Source organism: Mustelus asterias, chromosome 10 (genome assembly GCF_964213995.1).
Source record: "Mustelus asterias chromosome 10, sMusAst1.hap1.1, whole genome shotgun sequence".
NCBI lineage: Eukaryota > Metazoa > Chordata > Chondrichthyes > Carcharhiniformes > Triakidae > Mustelus > Mustelus asterias.
The window spans coordinates 2,797,136-2,812,709 of record NC_135810.1 but is presented as its reverse complement, the minus strand read 5'-3'; the positions used below and the strand labels follow the sequence as shown (position 1 = coordinate 2,812,709).

Here is a 15,574-nt window from a genome sequence, read left to right as displayed (position 1 = left end):
CGTGCTGGTTAGGTGCATTGGCCATGCTAAATTCTCCCCCAGTGTAGCACGGCCAATCAGTGATGGGCAGCATGGTCGGTGCAGGCTTGGAGGGCCAAATGACCTGTCCCTGTGGTGTAATTTTCTTTGTTCTTTGCACCTGAACAGGAGCCAGAGTGTGGCGATGAGAAGATTTTCACAGTAACTTCATTGCAGTGTTAATGTAAACCTACTTGTGACACTAATAAATAAACTTTATGAAGCAACTCGGGATGTTTTACAACATTAAAGGCACTATATAAATGCACGTTGTTATTGGTGTTGATTAGTTGCAATAAATTCCACACCTGAGGCTCGTGTCCACTGTGAACTCACAGTCAGGCTATCACAGGGTCATCCAGGAAAAGGTGAATGTAATAATAACTTACAACAGATAAGGCTGTGTGGCGGCCTTGTAGCAGAGGGTGGATTAATGGAGCATCATTCATTTTGCTGACATGAATGAAAATTGCATTTCATGGGAAGGCATTTAATCAGAGGAAAGATTAGTCCACGTTTAGCCTTATCTTTCATCATTTCCAAAAACAAAAGTGACTTATTGCAAATCACAGCTGTTTGTGTCATTCCAGCTGGATTGTTGAGCCACCGACACAAGACCCAAGCTCCAACTGAGTAACCAGCTCCATATACCTGGCAACAGGCACCCTACTTTCTGTTGTTCTTCCCGCAAAAAGAGTACTGCACTGTCAAAGGGTCAGTGCTGAGGGAGTGTCACACTGTCAGAGGGTCAGTACTGAGGGAGTGTCACACTGTCAGAGGGTCAGTGCTGAGGGAGTGTCACACTGTCAGAGGATCAGTGCTGAGGGACTGTCACACTGTCAGAGGGTCAGTGCTGAGGGAGTGTCACACTGTCAGAGGGTCAGTGCTGAGGGAGTGTCACACTGTCAGAGGGTCAGTGCTGAGGGAGTGCTGCACTGTCAGAAGGTCAGTACTGAGGGAGCGCCGCACTGTCAGAGGGTCAGTGCTGTGGGAGTGCTGCACTGTCAGAGGGTCACTGCTGAGGGAGTGCTGCACTGTCAGAGGGTCAGTACTGAGGGAGTGCCGCACTGTCAGAAGGTCAGTACTGAGGGAGTGCTGCACTGTCAGAGGGTCAGTACTGAGGGAGTGCTGCACTGTCAGAGGATCAGTGCTGAGGGACTGTCACACTGTCAGAGGGTCAGTGCTGAGGGAGTGCCGCACTGTCAGAGGGTCAGTACTGAGGGAGTGCTGCACTGTCAGAGGGTCAGTACTGAGGGAGTGCTGCACTGTCAGAGGGTCAGTACTGAGGGAGTGCTGCACTGTCAGAGGGTCAGTACTGAGGGAGTGCTGCACTGTCAGAGGGTCAGTACTGAGGGAGTGCTGCACTGTCAGAGGGTCAGTACTGAGGGAGTGCCGCACTGTCAGAGGGTCAGTACTGAGGGAGTGCTGCACTGTCAGAGGGTCAGTACTGAGGGAGTGCCGTACTGTCAGAGGGTCAGTGCTGAGGGAGTGCCGCACTGTCAGAGGGTCAGTACTGAGGGAGTGCTGCACTGTCAGAGGGTCAGTACTGAGGGATGCCGCACTGTCAGAGGGTCAGTACTGAGGGAGTGCTGCACTGTCAGAGGGTCAGTATTGAGGGAGTGCTGCACTGTCAGAGGGTCAGTACTGAGGGAGTGCCGCACTGTCAGAGGGTCAGTACTGAGGGAGTGCTGCACTGTCAGAGGGTCAGTACTGAGGGAGTGGCGCACTGTCAGAGGGTCAGTACTGAGGGAGTGCTGCACTGTCAGAGGGTCAGTACTGAGGGAGTGCCGCACTGTCAGAGGGTCAGTGCTGAGGGAGTGCCGCACTGTCAGAGGGTCAGTTCTGAGGGAGTGCTGCACTGTCAGAGGGTCAGTACTGAGGGAGTGCCTCACTGTCAGAGGGTCAGTGCTGAGGTACCAGTACCCAAGAAAATGCTGTCTTTCCCTAGAGATTGCAGACTGAGACCCATGCTTGCCTTCTTGTGTGGATATAATGTTTCCCGTGGGAAGTATTGGGAGATCGTTGGCAAATATATATTACATTCTTCACTGAATTTGATATTTGAAAATATTTGTTGTGCCAACATTAGGGACATGAATTGATATAGAATCAAACAGTAAAGAGTGATAAATCATAGAATAAACAGCACTGTAACAACAGGCCATTCTGTCCAGCTACTCCCTGCTGTTGTACCCTCCCAATCTATCTGTCTTATCTCACTGTTTCAGCATTTCGTTCTATTCGCCTTTCTCTAATGTACCATTTTGTCTCCTTTGCCCCTCCCACTCGCTGTAAGAGCGAGCTCGACACTCTCACCACTCTCTGGGTAAAGAACCATAGAATAAAGAATCTACAGTGCATCGAGCCTGCATTGACAACAATCCCACCCAGGCCCTATCCCTGTTACCCCCGTGTATTTACCCTGCAAATCCCCCTGACACTAAGGGTCAATTTAGCATGGCCAATCAACCTAACCCGCACATCTTTAGACTGTGGGAGGAAACCGGAGCACCCGGAGCAAACCCATGTAGACATGGGGAGAATGTGTAAATTCCACACCTGAGGCCAGAGTTGAACCCAGGTCCCTGGCACTGTGAGGCCAGAAGTTTCTCCTCATTTCCTAACGGATTTATTCGATCACTATCTTATGTTTATCGATCCTAGTTTTGGATTATCCGACAACTGGAAACATTCTTTCCACAATCCTCTCATTTACCCAATTCAAACTATCAGATGGTCCCGCCACCTCCTCTTCTGGACAACTGCCTCAACCTTTCCAATCTTCTCCGATAGTTGCGATCGTTGAGTTCCAGTGACATCCTTGTGAATCCTTTCTGCATTATCTCCAGTGCTTTTATGTCCTGTGGGTAGAATGGTGACCCGAACTGTGCACGGCACTCTAAGAGGAGGCCATTTGGCCCATAATGCTTATGCTGAGTTTAAATTCCGGCTTTAATTGAGAGTTCTAGTTTCTGGTAATTAAGGTTTCAACAGCTCAGTCAGAAGCACATTTGAGTTTCCAAGGGGCAAACGTCCAATGATAGCCATGCGATTAACAGCCTCTTCTCTTTTTGTGAATGTTCCAGCGGGGTGAAATAAGGCATTAACGGAATAACCCCTCTGCCTCCCCGCTTAGCCAAGCCAAGCCAAGGTCCCTTACCCATCAGAGATACTGATGTACATCACACAGTCAAAATGAAAGTGTGTTATTATTTTCTTATTTAGCAGATGACAATTAGGCACCTGGATGAAGGTTTAAATGTCTGTCGAAATACATCTGTTGTAATACAGACATGAACCATGGCCTTTGATCAAAGTGAGTGAGAGTATTTTGTTTGAGACTGACAGTCTGTTTCAGGTAATGAATATAGTTAACATTCTAGTGATTAAAGCTTCCCAAAGCTGTTGGCATTTTTCAGTAAATTAAGCTCCAAATCAAATTTCCCTATGGATTTCTGTCTTGCCTTCTATTGGAAGGTATGTCATTAAAATTGGTTCACAATCAACTCAGTGACGATGATGAGACCAACAAAATGCATAAACCAGCTGAGACGCGCGAGGGAGTTCAATTACCTCGGAGCAGCTCCTTAACTCCTTGGGGAACTGCAGTTGTCGACCTGTATGAACCAGAGACAACGGCAAATCACTGGCACTGGGAGGCATGAAAGGACCACGCAGCCCAAAAGGAGGCCATTCAGCCCATCATACTCTGTGCCATCTCTTGAAAGAGATTTCCAGTTACCAAAGTGAGGGGTGGCACAGTGACACAGTGGTTAGCGCTGCTACCTCACAGCGCCAAGGGCCTGGGTTCAGTTCCTGGCTTGGGTCACTGTCTGTGTGGAGTCTGCACGTTCTCCCCGTGTCTGTGTGGGTTTCCTCCGGGTGCTCCGGTTTCCTCCCACAGTCTGAAAGACGTACTGGTTAGGTGCATTGGCCGTGCTAAATTCTCCTTCAGTGTACCCGAACAGGCGGCAGAGTGTGGCGACTAGGGGATTTTCGCAGTAACTTCATTGCAGTGTTAATGTAAGCCAACTTGTGATACTAATAAATAAATATCTTCAACTATGGACAAATGACTCAAACTGCTTTGATTCCATTTGATTTATTATTGTCACATGTACCGGAATACAGTGAAAAATATTGTTTCTTGTGCGCCACACAGAGCACACCGTTCATAGAGTACATAGGGGGAAAGGAAAGGAGAGGGTGCAGAATGTAGTGTTACAGTCATAGCTAGGGTGTAGAGAAAGATCAACTTAGTGCGAGGTAGGTCCATTCAAAAGTCTGATGGCGAGGGAAGAAGCTGTTCTTGAGTCGGTTGGTACGTGATCTCAGACTTTTGTATCTTTTTCCCGATGGAAGAAGGAGGAAGAGAGAATGTCTGGGTTGCTAGCTCTTTGAACGAGCTATCCAAATAGTCCCTAAGCCCCTCCACCCCCTGTTCTTTCCTCATAATCCTTCCATTTGTCTTTTCTATGGATTTATCTAATTCCCATGCGAAAGTTATGATTGAAACTGCTTCCAGCACCAAGGGAGAGGCAATGGCCGAGTGGTATTATTGCCAGACAATTAATCCAGAAACTCAGCTAATGTTCTGGGGACCCGGGTTCGAATCCCGGCATTGGCAGATGGTGGAATTTGAATTCAATTTTTAAAAATCTGGAATTAAGAATCTACTGATGACAATGAAACCATTGTCGATTGTCAGAAAAACCCATCTGGTTCACTAATGTCCTTTAGGGAAGGAAATCTGCCATCCTTACCCGGTCTGGCCTATATGTGACTCCAGAACCACAGCAATGCGGTTGACTCTCAACTTCCCTCCAAGGGCAACTAGGAATGGGCAATAAATGCTGGCCAGAAAGTGATGCCCCTGTCTAATGAATAAAAAAAACCTTTTCAGGAAGAGCGTTCCAGTTCGGAAAGTTAAAAGAAGTCTCTTCATGTCCCCACTGCTCCTTTTGCCAATTACCTGAAATCTGTGCCTTCTGATGCTGCCAGTGGGATCTGTTTCTCCTGATTAACTCTAACTTCCTCACTTTGAATACTGCCATTAAATCCTCCCCAGTATTGTGATAAGTGAGGTGACTGCCATCATTCTCGGATCAATTCACAAGAGAAATCACAAGATTGATAAATTTGTCTCTGATTCCCGGCAAGGTTCTGTTGGTATTAAGGTCTGGAAGAGAGAGCCAGGCTTTGCTTTCAACATCAAAGGCAGCACATCAAGCGTTTCATCTTTCGAGTGTTTGTTGATGTCAGGGTCCAAGGACAGTTCCAAGGTCACAACATTGCTCATCTCTTCATCACTGCTTCCTTGACTGATTGTAACAATTCAACACATTTCCAGTTCAAGTAAACACCTGCTACATCACTCTATGTACGGCAATTGTGAGACCTTCAAAGCAAACACAAACTGTTCCCTCTTTAAAGGAGTCCACGTGTAGACCTGATTTTCCTTGCTCCATCATTGGGGGTCATGCCTTCAGCTGCTTGGGTCAGATGCTCCGGAACTCTCTACTTAAACCTCCGCATCTTTCTCCCCTCCTTTAAGCCCAAACTCATAGAATCCTACAGTGCATAAGGAGGCCATTTGGCCCATCGAGTCTGCTCCGACCACAATCCCACCTAGGCCCTATCCCCATATCCCATGCATTTACTTTAGCTAGTCCCCCTGACACTAAGGGGCAATATAGCGTGGCACATCTTTGGACTGTGGGAGGAAACCGGAGTACCCAGAGGAAACCCACGCAGACACGGGGAGAATGTGCAAATTCCACACAGACAGTGACCCAAGGCCGGAATTGAACCCAGGTACCTGGCGCTGTGAGGCAGCAGCGCTAACCACTGTGCCACCATGCCGCTCCACGTACCTTGTTGACAGAGCTTGTGTCCACCTGCCCGAATCACACCTTATGCGGCTCAGTGTGACATTTTGTTTGCTACCATGTCAGGTCCTTTGAAGTGTCTGCAGTTGCGCTGTGGGTAGCGCCCTCACCACCCCCCGAGTCAAAAGGTTGTGGGTTCAGGTTGAGCTGGCACTTGCAGTGCAGTACTGAGGGAGTGCTGCAGAGCCAGAGGTGTCATGTTCAGGACGAGATGTGAAGCAGAAGCCCTGTTCTGTCCTCTCAAGTGGGTGTAAAAGATTAATCGTTTTGAAGAAGAACAGCACAGCTTCCTCCAGTCAATATTTATCCCTCAAACAACAGCTTAAACATACTGCCTGTGTTATGATCACATTGCTCTTTGTGGGAGCTTGCTGTGCACAAATTGGCTGCTGCACTTCCAACATTACAACAATGACGGCACTTCAAAAAGTGGCTGTAAAGAACCTTGGGATGTCCTGTGGTCATGAAAAGCCCTACATAAACGCGAGTCTTTTCTTTCTGAAGATGCTATGTAAATATAAGTTGTTGTCAATCTTTCAACTTGTATTATTTAGAATTGCAGAGTGTAAAGAACAGCACCAAGCCTATTCCACTCAACTGCCAATGTTTTTGTTCCACATGTGTCTTTATCCCACTCTGTTTGTTGGCACGGTGGCACAGTGGGCGGCAGAGTGGTTAGCACTGCTGCCTCACAGCGCCAGGGACCCAGGTTCGATTCCTGGCTTAGGTCACTGTCTGTGTGGAGTTTGCACATTTTCCCCGTGTCTGCGTGGGTTTCCTCCGGGTGCTCCGGTTTCCTCCCACAGTCTGCAAGACGTGCTGGTTAGGGTGCATTGGCCATGCTAAATTCTCCCTCAGTGTACCCGAACAGGCACTGGATTGTGGCGACTAGGGGATTTTCACAGTAACTTCATCACAGTGTTAATGTAAGCCTACTTGTGACACTAATAAATTAACTTTTAACTTTATTTAATCACATCTTACCAACATATTCTTTCTATTCCTTTCTCCCTCATCGTTTAGCCATTGAGCTTCCCATGATCTAGAGATCTGCCTCATCCACTCCCTCTGGGAGTGACTTCCACCTTCTCACCCCTGAAGCTTTACCTGAGTTCCCAGTTGGATTTATTCCTTGGCTGAGGGAGTGACAGAACAAGCAAGGCAATGGGGCATTAAAAATCCCAGTGAAAACCAGAACTAACAACCTATCAGAGACTGAAGCTTTGAGGAAGGAACAGATAAATGACAGGAAGGGGAATCAACTACATTAGAGTCAAAAGAGGGGCAGAAAGATACATAAAGAGAAGGGAAGAACAATAGCATTCAAAGAGAAAAGAAGGCATTTGTAAAATCTCCAACAACAATTTGCAACCTGAAAGAATGAGATTCCACACTTTTTGATGATTCACTTTCTGGGCTGGAGAGATTGACTGGGAGCCATTAACAATGTTCATGTCATTATTTACAAGGTAAATAATTGGTGATTTTAATGGGTCATTAGCTTGCAAATGCAGCTGTATTTTGACCCTCATGGGAGGTTGAGAATGAGCTGCCATTTTCATGGGGTCAGCGGCAGAGTGGAACATATTGTGCAGTGAATGTTGGCGCTTGACAACTCGAGGAGGATCCTTCATCGCCACAGGCTTCGGAAGGATTTACATATCGATAATGCTGAGGGCCATTAAACAGCAAAATCTGGGTCGATACTGCTTGAGAGGTGTTTTTTACAATCATTGCTCTCATGCCTTTGTGGTGATTAACCGACTGATTGCCCGCTCTGTTTAGGAAGATGTCAATGTGGCCAGTGTTCCTGTTTCCCACCGGGAGATAGACGCGTCCACGGGAAAACCTGCGAATGCGATGACCGTCAATGTGAGGACAATGAAGGAGGCGTCTGTGGTGGTGAGTGGTTTTATTTTTGTTTTGTGATACCCGGAGAGAATTAGACATTGCCCCACAGCGCAGAAATCATTTTTACTCACTGAACCTTCATGACAACATTTGCTGAGTAAGTCATAGAGTCATAGAGGTTTACAACATGAAAACAGGCCCTTCAGCCCAACCTGTCCATGCCGCCCAGGTTTTACCACTAAGCTAGTCCCAATTGCCCGCATTTCGCTCATATCCCTCTATACCCATCTTATCCATGTAACTGTCTAAATGCTTTTTAAAAGACAAATTTGTACCCACCTCTACTACTACCATTGGCAGCTTGTTCCAGACACTCACCACCCTCTGTGTGAAAGAAATGCCTCTCTGGACATCAGCTGACCTTGGACCTCAGTTAATGATAGGGCATTAGGAAGAGTTACAGAACAAAGACATTTAGGGTACAGTTCATAGCTCCTTGAAAGTGGAGTCATAGGTGGACAGGGTGGTGAAGAAGACATTTGGCGTGCTTGGTTTCATTGGTCAGAACATTGAATACAGGAATTGTGATGTCTTGTTGAAGTTGTACAGGACATTAGTAAGGCCACACTTGGAATACTGTGTATTCCTCTGGACCCCTCTGGACCCTTTTGTATCTCTCCCCTCCTCACCTTAAACCTATGACCTCTAGTTTTAGACTCCCCCACCTTTGGGAAAAGATGTTGACTATCTACATTATCTATGCCCCTCATCATTTTATAGACCTCTATAAGATCACCCCTAAGCCTCCTACACTGCAGGGAAAAAAGTCCCAGTCTATCCAACCTCTCCTTATAACTCAAACCATCAAATCCCAGTAGCATCCTAGTAAATCTTTTCTGCACTCTTTCCAGTTTAATAATATCCTTTCTATAATAGGGTGACCGGAACTGTACACAGTATTCCAAGTGTGGCCTTACCAATGTCCTGTAAAACTTCAACTAGACATCACAATTCCTGTATTCAATGTTCTGACCAATGAAACCAAGCATGCCAAATGTCTTCTTCACCACCCTGTCCACCTATGACTCCACTTTCAAGGAGCTATGAACTGTACCCTAAATGTCTTTGTTCTGTAACGCTTCCTAATGCCCTATCATTAACTGGGTAGATCATGTCATTATAGGCGTCCGTCTACCTAGAAACATGACGGACTACACCTAGAGTGCCTGGATTTAGTATCATCTGTTATGGCTGATTCGTGAGTGCCAATCCTTTTTGCAGCTGGCACAGATCAGTAGCGCTGGCCCAAGGTCGGCTGATGTGTTGTTTCCTTCTGGCGGGCTCTCTTTTCCACCTTCGGGGCGTTTACTTTGTTTAATGTTTTTTCCACGCCCTTCCTGACTGCTGTCTCCAGGTAGTCCAGTCAGCAGAGAGGATTTCCCATGGATCAACTCTGATCCCAGCCAACCTGAAGCCTTTCTTGCATGTGTCATACACCCTTAATCATTTTCATGGACATTTACAGTGATTCTGCCAAAGATATATTTTGTACAATTATGCTTTAATTTGTTTTGGGGATGTCGCCATTGCTGGCATGTCCGATTTACTCATTAGATATTACCCATTCCCAAGTCCCAGCACGCAGTGGCTCAGTTGCTCACACTCACCTTGGAGTTGCAAGGTTCTGGTTTCAAGTCCTCTTCCAGCACTCCAGCACAACTCTCAAGGCCGACACTTCAGTACAGTACCGGAGGAGTGCTGAACTGTGGGAGGTGATATCCTTCAAATGAGATGTTAAACTGAGGCCCCTGTCTGACTTCCTGGATTTGCTGGACAATATTAACCCTTCAATCAACATCACAAGAAACAAATTATCTGGTCATCATCACATTGCTGGTTGTGGGATCATGCTGTGTACAAATTGGCTGCTGTGTTTCCAACACAGCAGGCAAGTCAGCGACTTCCAAAGTGTTTCATTGGCTGTAAATCACTTTGACATGTCTGATGGTCATGTTCTGCTGGACCAGAATCCCAAATTACATTGGGACACCAGAGAAGACCCCATCAATTTTTCTATTTTGCATAAATGTGAGGATAGGATGCTTTACTCCAGGAATAATTTCACTCACCAATTAGGGATCCTTTATAGTAAAACAGACTACTTAATAACATAGTTTACGTTCACTCTAACAAATGAAGCAGCTTAACTATTAACAGTTGAACAAAATTTAAAAATGCAATGAAACCACTTTAACTTCTAATTTATCACTGTTTCAGTTCCATACAAGCAACCTTCATCTTACAGACTTAAATGCCACTTTAGGAACCACAAAGATACTTGCTATAATGAGTGTAGACAGTCTTGAAGCTTTCAGAGAGAGAGAATGAGTTTCAGCAACTTGCGGAAAACTTCTCCCTTCAAGCAATTCCCAGCCAGAACTGAAAAGCTGTTTCCCTGCTATAGACCTAGCTCCACCCTTTAACCACATCATCACATGACCCTGCCTATCTAAACCCACATTCCATTCCTTTAATAAAAAAAACCTGAGGGGCCCTTTTCGTTTTGTAAACCAAAATCCATTCGCTCTATCTTAGTAAGCACTAACATGGTTAAAACAATTAATCATCCGGCTCTCCCAGCATCTGAGCTTAATGTTTTCCAGACACACCAACTGCCTGCAGATTAGAGCTGAATCTGTAAGCAGTCCCCTTAAACAGAGGAAAACAATCTATATATATATAGCAACAGCCGCCAATATCACAGTCAGGAGAATTGCTATATAAATGCAGCAATTCTTTCCTTTATTAACCCTTGAGAAGGTGGTGGTGAGCTGCCTTCTTGAACAGCTGCAGTCATGTGGTGTAGGTACACCCACAGTGCTGTTAGGGAGGGAGTTCCAGGGCTTTGGCCCCGATACAGTGATGTGTCTAAGTTATGTGACTTGGAGTGGAACTTGGGAATGTTGATCTTCTGAATGGACAGTTTTGTCATTATCTGAAATAACATTCCACCAGCTCCGAAAAGCTTAGAATTGGAAACAATAAAAGAATTTCATTTGATACTGATGGTAAAAAGGGACACAGCAAACTAACTTGATTCACCCATTGCCATAACTCTTGGAAGCTGAAAGTTGTAAGCTCTGTTACAGTGAAATGCAGAGCAATCTGATTAATCAAATCTCCAAACAGACCTTGAGTCGGATGGAAGTGAGGATAGGATCAAACACTTTGTGTTCATTAGTGCGGAACATTCAAATAGAAAGAAGTACAGACCAATCACAAGGCAATCACTTATAATTGAAACATCAACAAGCCCAAGCTGGTTTGATCAGTTGCATCTGCGAATCTCACGGTCCCAAGAACATTCTCCAAATCACAATACAAAATCCATAATTACGTCCATGTTCCTACATGAAATTCTCACACGCATTCTTAGAATTTATCCCCCACAGTAAATATCCCACCAACGCTCAAGACGCTTCATGTCATTGAGTTAGAATTCATTTTTTTGCTGTTTAGTTTAGTTTATTTAATAGTGTCACAAGTTGGCTTACATTAACACTGCAATGAAGTTACTGTGAAAATCCACTAGTCGCCCCACTCTGGTGCCTGTTCGGATACACTGAGGGAGAATTTAGCACGTCCAATGCACCTAATCTGCACATCTTTCAGATTGTGGGAGGAAACCAGAGACCCGGAGGAAACCCACGCAGACACGGGGAGAACGTGCAGACTCCACACAGACAGTGACCCAAACCAGGAATCAAACCTGGGTCCCTGGCACTGTGAGGCAGCAGTGCTAACCCACTGTGCCGCCCAATCAGAAATAGTTGTGCAGATTTATTATACGTACAATGACAATTTGCAGTGTCAAATCTAATCTCTTCTAATACAGAGTTATCAATGTAAATAATCTCAACAATGTTTGCTATCTTAACTGTATTGATGTGATTCTTTACTTGGAGGCTAACATGTAAATACGTGAGAAGATTTTATAGCAAAGAAACATCCTCACAATTATATCTTCCAGTATAAGAGAGCTTCAGGAATTTTCCATTGAAGTCTGTTCATCACTGTACCAGCAAAAATGTATTTATTACACTTGTATTATTCCGCTGAACTATTAAATCTTTATTTACTGACAATGATTTTATAAAGACAGGGGCAGTATGCAGTCTAAAAGCAAACTACTGCGGATGCTGGAATCTGAAACCAAAAGAGAAAACGCTGGAAAATCTCAGCGGGTCTGGCAGCATCTGTAAGGAGAGAAAAGAGCTGATGTTTCCAGTCCAGATGAAACAAAGGGTCTTCTGGATTCGAAACGTCAGCTCTTTTCTCTCCTTAACGATTGCCAGACCTGCTGAGATTTTCCAGCAGTTTGTTTTGGTTACAGTATGCTGTCTCTTGGGGTGGGGGGTGGGCGGGAGGATTTTCCACTCCTGTTTTCAGGGGGGCGGGGGAGTAGAATGGATCAGGAGGCCCAAAGCAGCTTTTACACCGGTGTGATTTTCCCAATCGATTGTTCCGCCCCTTTCCCTGGCGGATGGCGTGATGGAATCGCCACATTGCATCAATTTAAATGTCATTATCAGGGATATGAGCTGGATTGTTTCCCCCATTTTAAATTGTCCATTCACGCTGGCGTGAATCACAACAACTCTCCCACAATGTGCATCTGGAGAGGACAACCCACTGGAGGCACACCGGAAAATGCAGCCCCCGGGCGGGAGGAGGGGTAGAGGGTTTCCCGGGCAGCGCTGAGGACAGTAGTGGGTGGCCGGGGGGGTGGGGAGGCGGGGCGCTGTGGGGGGGAGAGGAGAGGTGGGGAGGGGAATGAGTGTTCCATGGGAGCGGAGGAGGGGGAATACTGTGTGGGAGGTGCCGGGGGGCTTCATTGGGGGGGCGGTGAGTTCCGTGGTTAGAGTCGGGTTGTTCCATGGGGGGTTCGGAGGGGACTCTGTGTGGGAGGTGCCGGGGGGCTTTGTTAGGTGGAGGGGTGAGTTCCGTGGTTGGAGTTGGAGGGTTCGGGGGGGATTCTGTGTGGGAGGTGGCGGGGGGCTTTGTTGGGGGGGGTGGTGAGTTCCGTGGTGGTGGGGAAGGAGTTGTTCCATTAGGGGGGTGGGGGTGGAGGGGGAATTGAGGGGGTTCATCAACCTTTTAAAAACCTAAGTCACCGGCATGCCATGTGATTCCATTGGATCCACCTCTTCACTTTTCTTTGGCAAATGGTTTAAAAACACGGCAGGAAAACCCGTCAGTGCTGCTGGCGAGCTACTCTCTGCTTTTCCCACCCGGGATGACAAGAAAATGGCAAAAATTCCGCTCTGGTTTGCAAATTCTGAAATTTGCATTGCTGCCGTTTATTCCTTAGATTGGACATTAAATCCTCAGGAATTGTTCATCCTGATTTCTCACCTATTTGTATCTTTCCAAAATATTAGCTGAATTCATGTGTTGTTGGTCACAAAGGCAGAAATTCTCCTCTTTAGAGAAATACTCTGTCTGTGAATATGCACTTATCGTTTGATGGCCTGAGTTGTTGGGGAGGAATTGGTAAGATGGAATGTTGTAGCCCACTGACAAATGGTCCATGTAACTCCCTTGCCTCCATGCTCAAGGAGCGACTGGGTCACATGGTCATAGATCCATCCTGGGAATGATAGCGCGGAAGGAATTTGGAAGTGCTGCCAATCTCAACAACAAGGTTTATTTACAAAGAGCCACTCATGCAGTAAAGCATCCCAAGGTACCACATGAGGCCAGGTGACTAAAGCGTGTTCAAAGAGTTAGGTGTTGAGGAATGTCATAAGTGTGAGAGAGAGAGAGACATTTAGGGAGGGAATTGCAGAGCTAAGAGATTTGGCTGCTGAAGGCATGATGAGTATGGATGCACAAGAAAATTTAGCATGGCCAATCCACCTAACCCGCGTGTCTTTCGGACTGTGGGAGGAAACCGGAGCACCCGGAGGAAACCCACACAGACACAGGGAGAATGTGCAAACTCCACACAGACAGTGACCCAAATCAGGAATTGAACCCAGGTCACTGGCTCCGTCAGGCAGCAGTGCTAACCACTGTACCACTGTGCCACTGTGCCACCCTGGCCAGAGTTGGGGGATTTGTTTGGTAGCAAACGCCACTAGCTTTCGGAGCGCTGCTCCTTCGTCAGGTGAGTGGGAGATTTATTGTTAGACTCCTTACTGTGTTTACCCCAGTCCAACGCCGGCATCTCCACATCAGAATTGGAGGGACATGGAGAGGGGTTACAGAGCTTGAGGAGGTTACAGCAATGCAATGGAGGGACTTGAACACCGTGAGTAGAATGTTAAAATTGGGCTCTTACGAGCCTGGGAGCCTCTGTTGACCAGGGACACAAAAGGGGATGGATGACCAGGACTGGCTGTAAGTTGTGATACTGGCAGCTGAACTTTGAATGGGCTCCAGTTAATAGAGACTGCAGCGTTGGATTCTGGCCAGCAGAGCTGTCAATATTCAATCTAAATAATAATATTGCAGCATCAATATTCAATGCAAGGTTATAATGTGAGGCACCTGAAGCAAGATGAACTAATTAACTGACATTTAAAAAATAAGGACATAGATTGTCAGCCGAGGCTAGATTGAAGTGAAGTGGGTGAGGCCTCCTTCGATATCGGGCACAACGGGACCACTGAAAGCAGGTCATGAAGTTTGGCACGATTAGGAACATTTAAAGATTGGTCCAGCAAAAGAGAAATAGGTTTCTGGTGCTGATAAATAGGGAGTTTTTTTTAACACAGTGGTAAATTATTTTGTGTAAAGCAGTTGTTGTCCTTTTTGCTCATTTTACTTAGTTTGCAATGATTTTACGAAGCAACTTAGCAAATTGAAACTGAGGCGTTTTGTTTGGTCTTTGAATCAAAGCTCTGTAAGAAACGAGAATCTCTCTGCCATGAAGAGAATTTTATTGATCACCTCGAAGTTCTAATTACAGCTCAGACTAAAGTTCTGTGAACCCCTGTAAACTCTGATACATTTGAGTTTGTAATGAGCAATATTCTGCCCATGTTTCCCTGGCTGTTGTGTACACTGTTCTGGAATAATTGAATACGTTCAAACATTTTGAGTTGCTGTGACCTGTGATCAGTAACAAGGATTGGAAGCAGCAAGGTGACTGAATTTATTGAAGCTACTTACAGACTTTGATTAAACAGTCAGTAAGGGTCCCAGATGGGTACAACCACTGGTTATAAATGTGCCGGATGACCCAGAAGTCAATAAAGAAAACAATCTGAAGAACTGCAAGGAAATTGTAAATTCCTCAAATATTACTCGAAGGTTTGGGCTGTAATGGGTGCTTATTGGCTTGGAGTTAATTTCACCAGCGAAAGCTGAATTTACAAATTGGGAATCTGGTTTGTTTCTAATCCCTGGACATTCTGTGTTCACCCACTCTACAGGCAATGGCATCTGCTCATGTGGTAGATGTATCTGCAATGACGACTGGTTTGGGAAGCATTGCCAACATCCGAGGATTTGCAACATGTCGGAGAAGAGGAGCAGGAGTCTGTGCGAATCGTTCAATGGGATAATGTGCTCTGGCAAAGGTGAGAACCTTCCAATTAATTCTTCAAATTATTGCCTATCTTTGATGTTTTTAATGCAGAATCAGATGACACAGAAGGAGGCCACTTGGCCCATCATGACTGCACTGGTCTGTGGTTTTCGCTGTTTGGCACCCTTTCCTCTCGGAGGGATGATGGGCACTGTAATAACTCCACGCAGGCAAAGGTCCTGTCACCAAGTTACTTTATTTACACCATACATCTGTACACAGC

At 45.9% G+C, this 15,574-nt stretch overlaps 1 protein-coding gene across 1 annotated transcript in view; it reads left to right on the top strand.

Annotated features, from left to right (window-relative positions):
• Positions 1 to 15,574, top strand: part of itgbl1 (integrin, beta-like 1) — a 218,816-nt gene that overhangs the window by 181,056 nt on the left and 22,186 nt on the right. The window contains exons 8-9 of the mRNA XM_078221548.1: positions 7,692 to 7,808; positions 15,197 to 15,343. Of these exons, the coding sequence (XP_078077674.1) occupies positions 7,692 to 7,808; positions 15,197 to 15,343 (264 nt within the window). The remainder of the gene's footprint in view (positions 1 to 7,691; positions 7,809 to 15,196; positions 15,344 to 15,574) is intronic.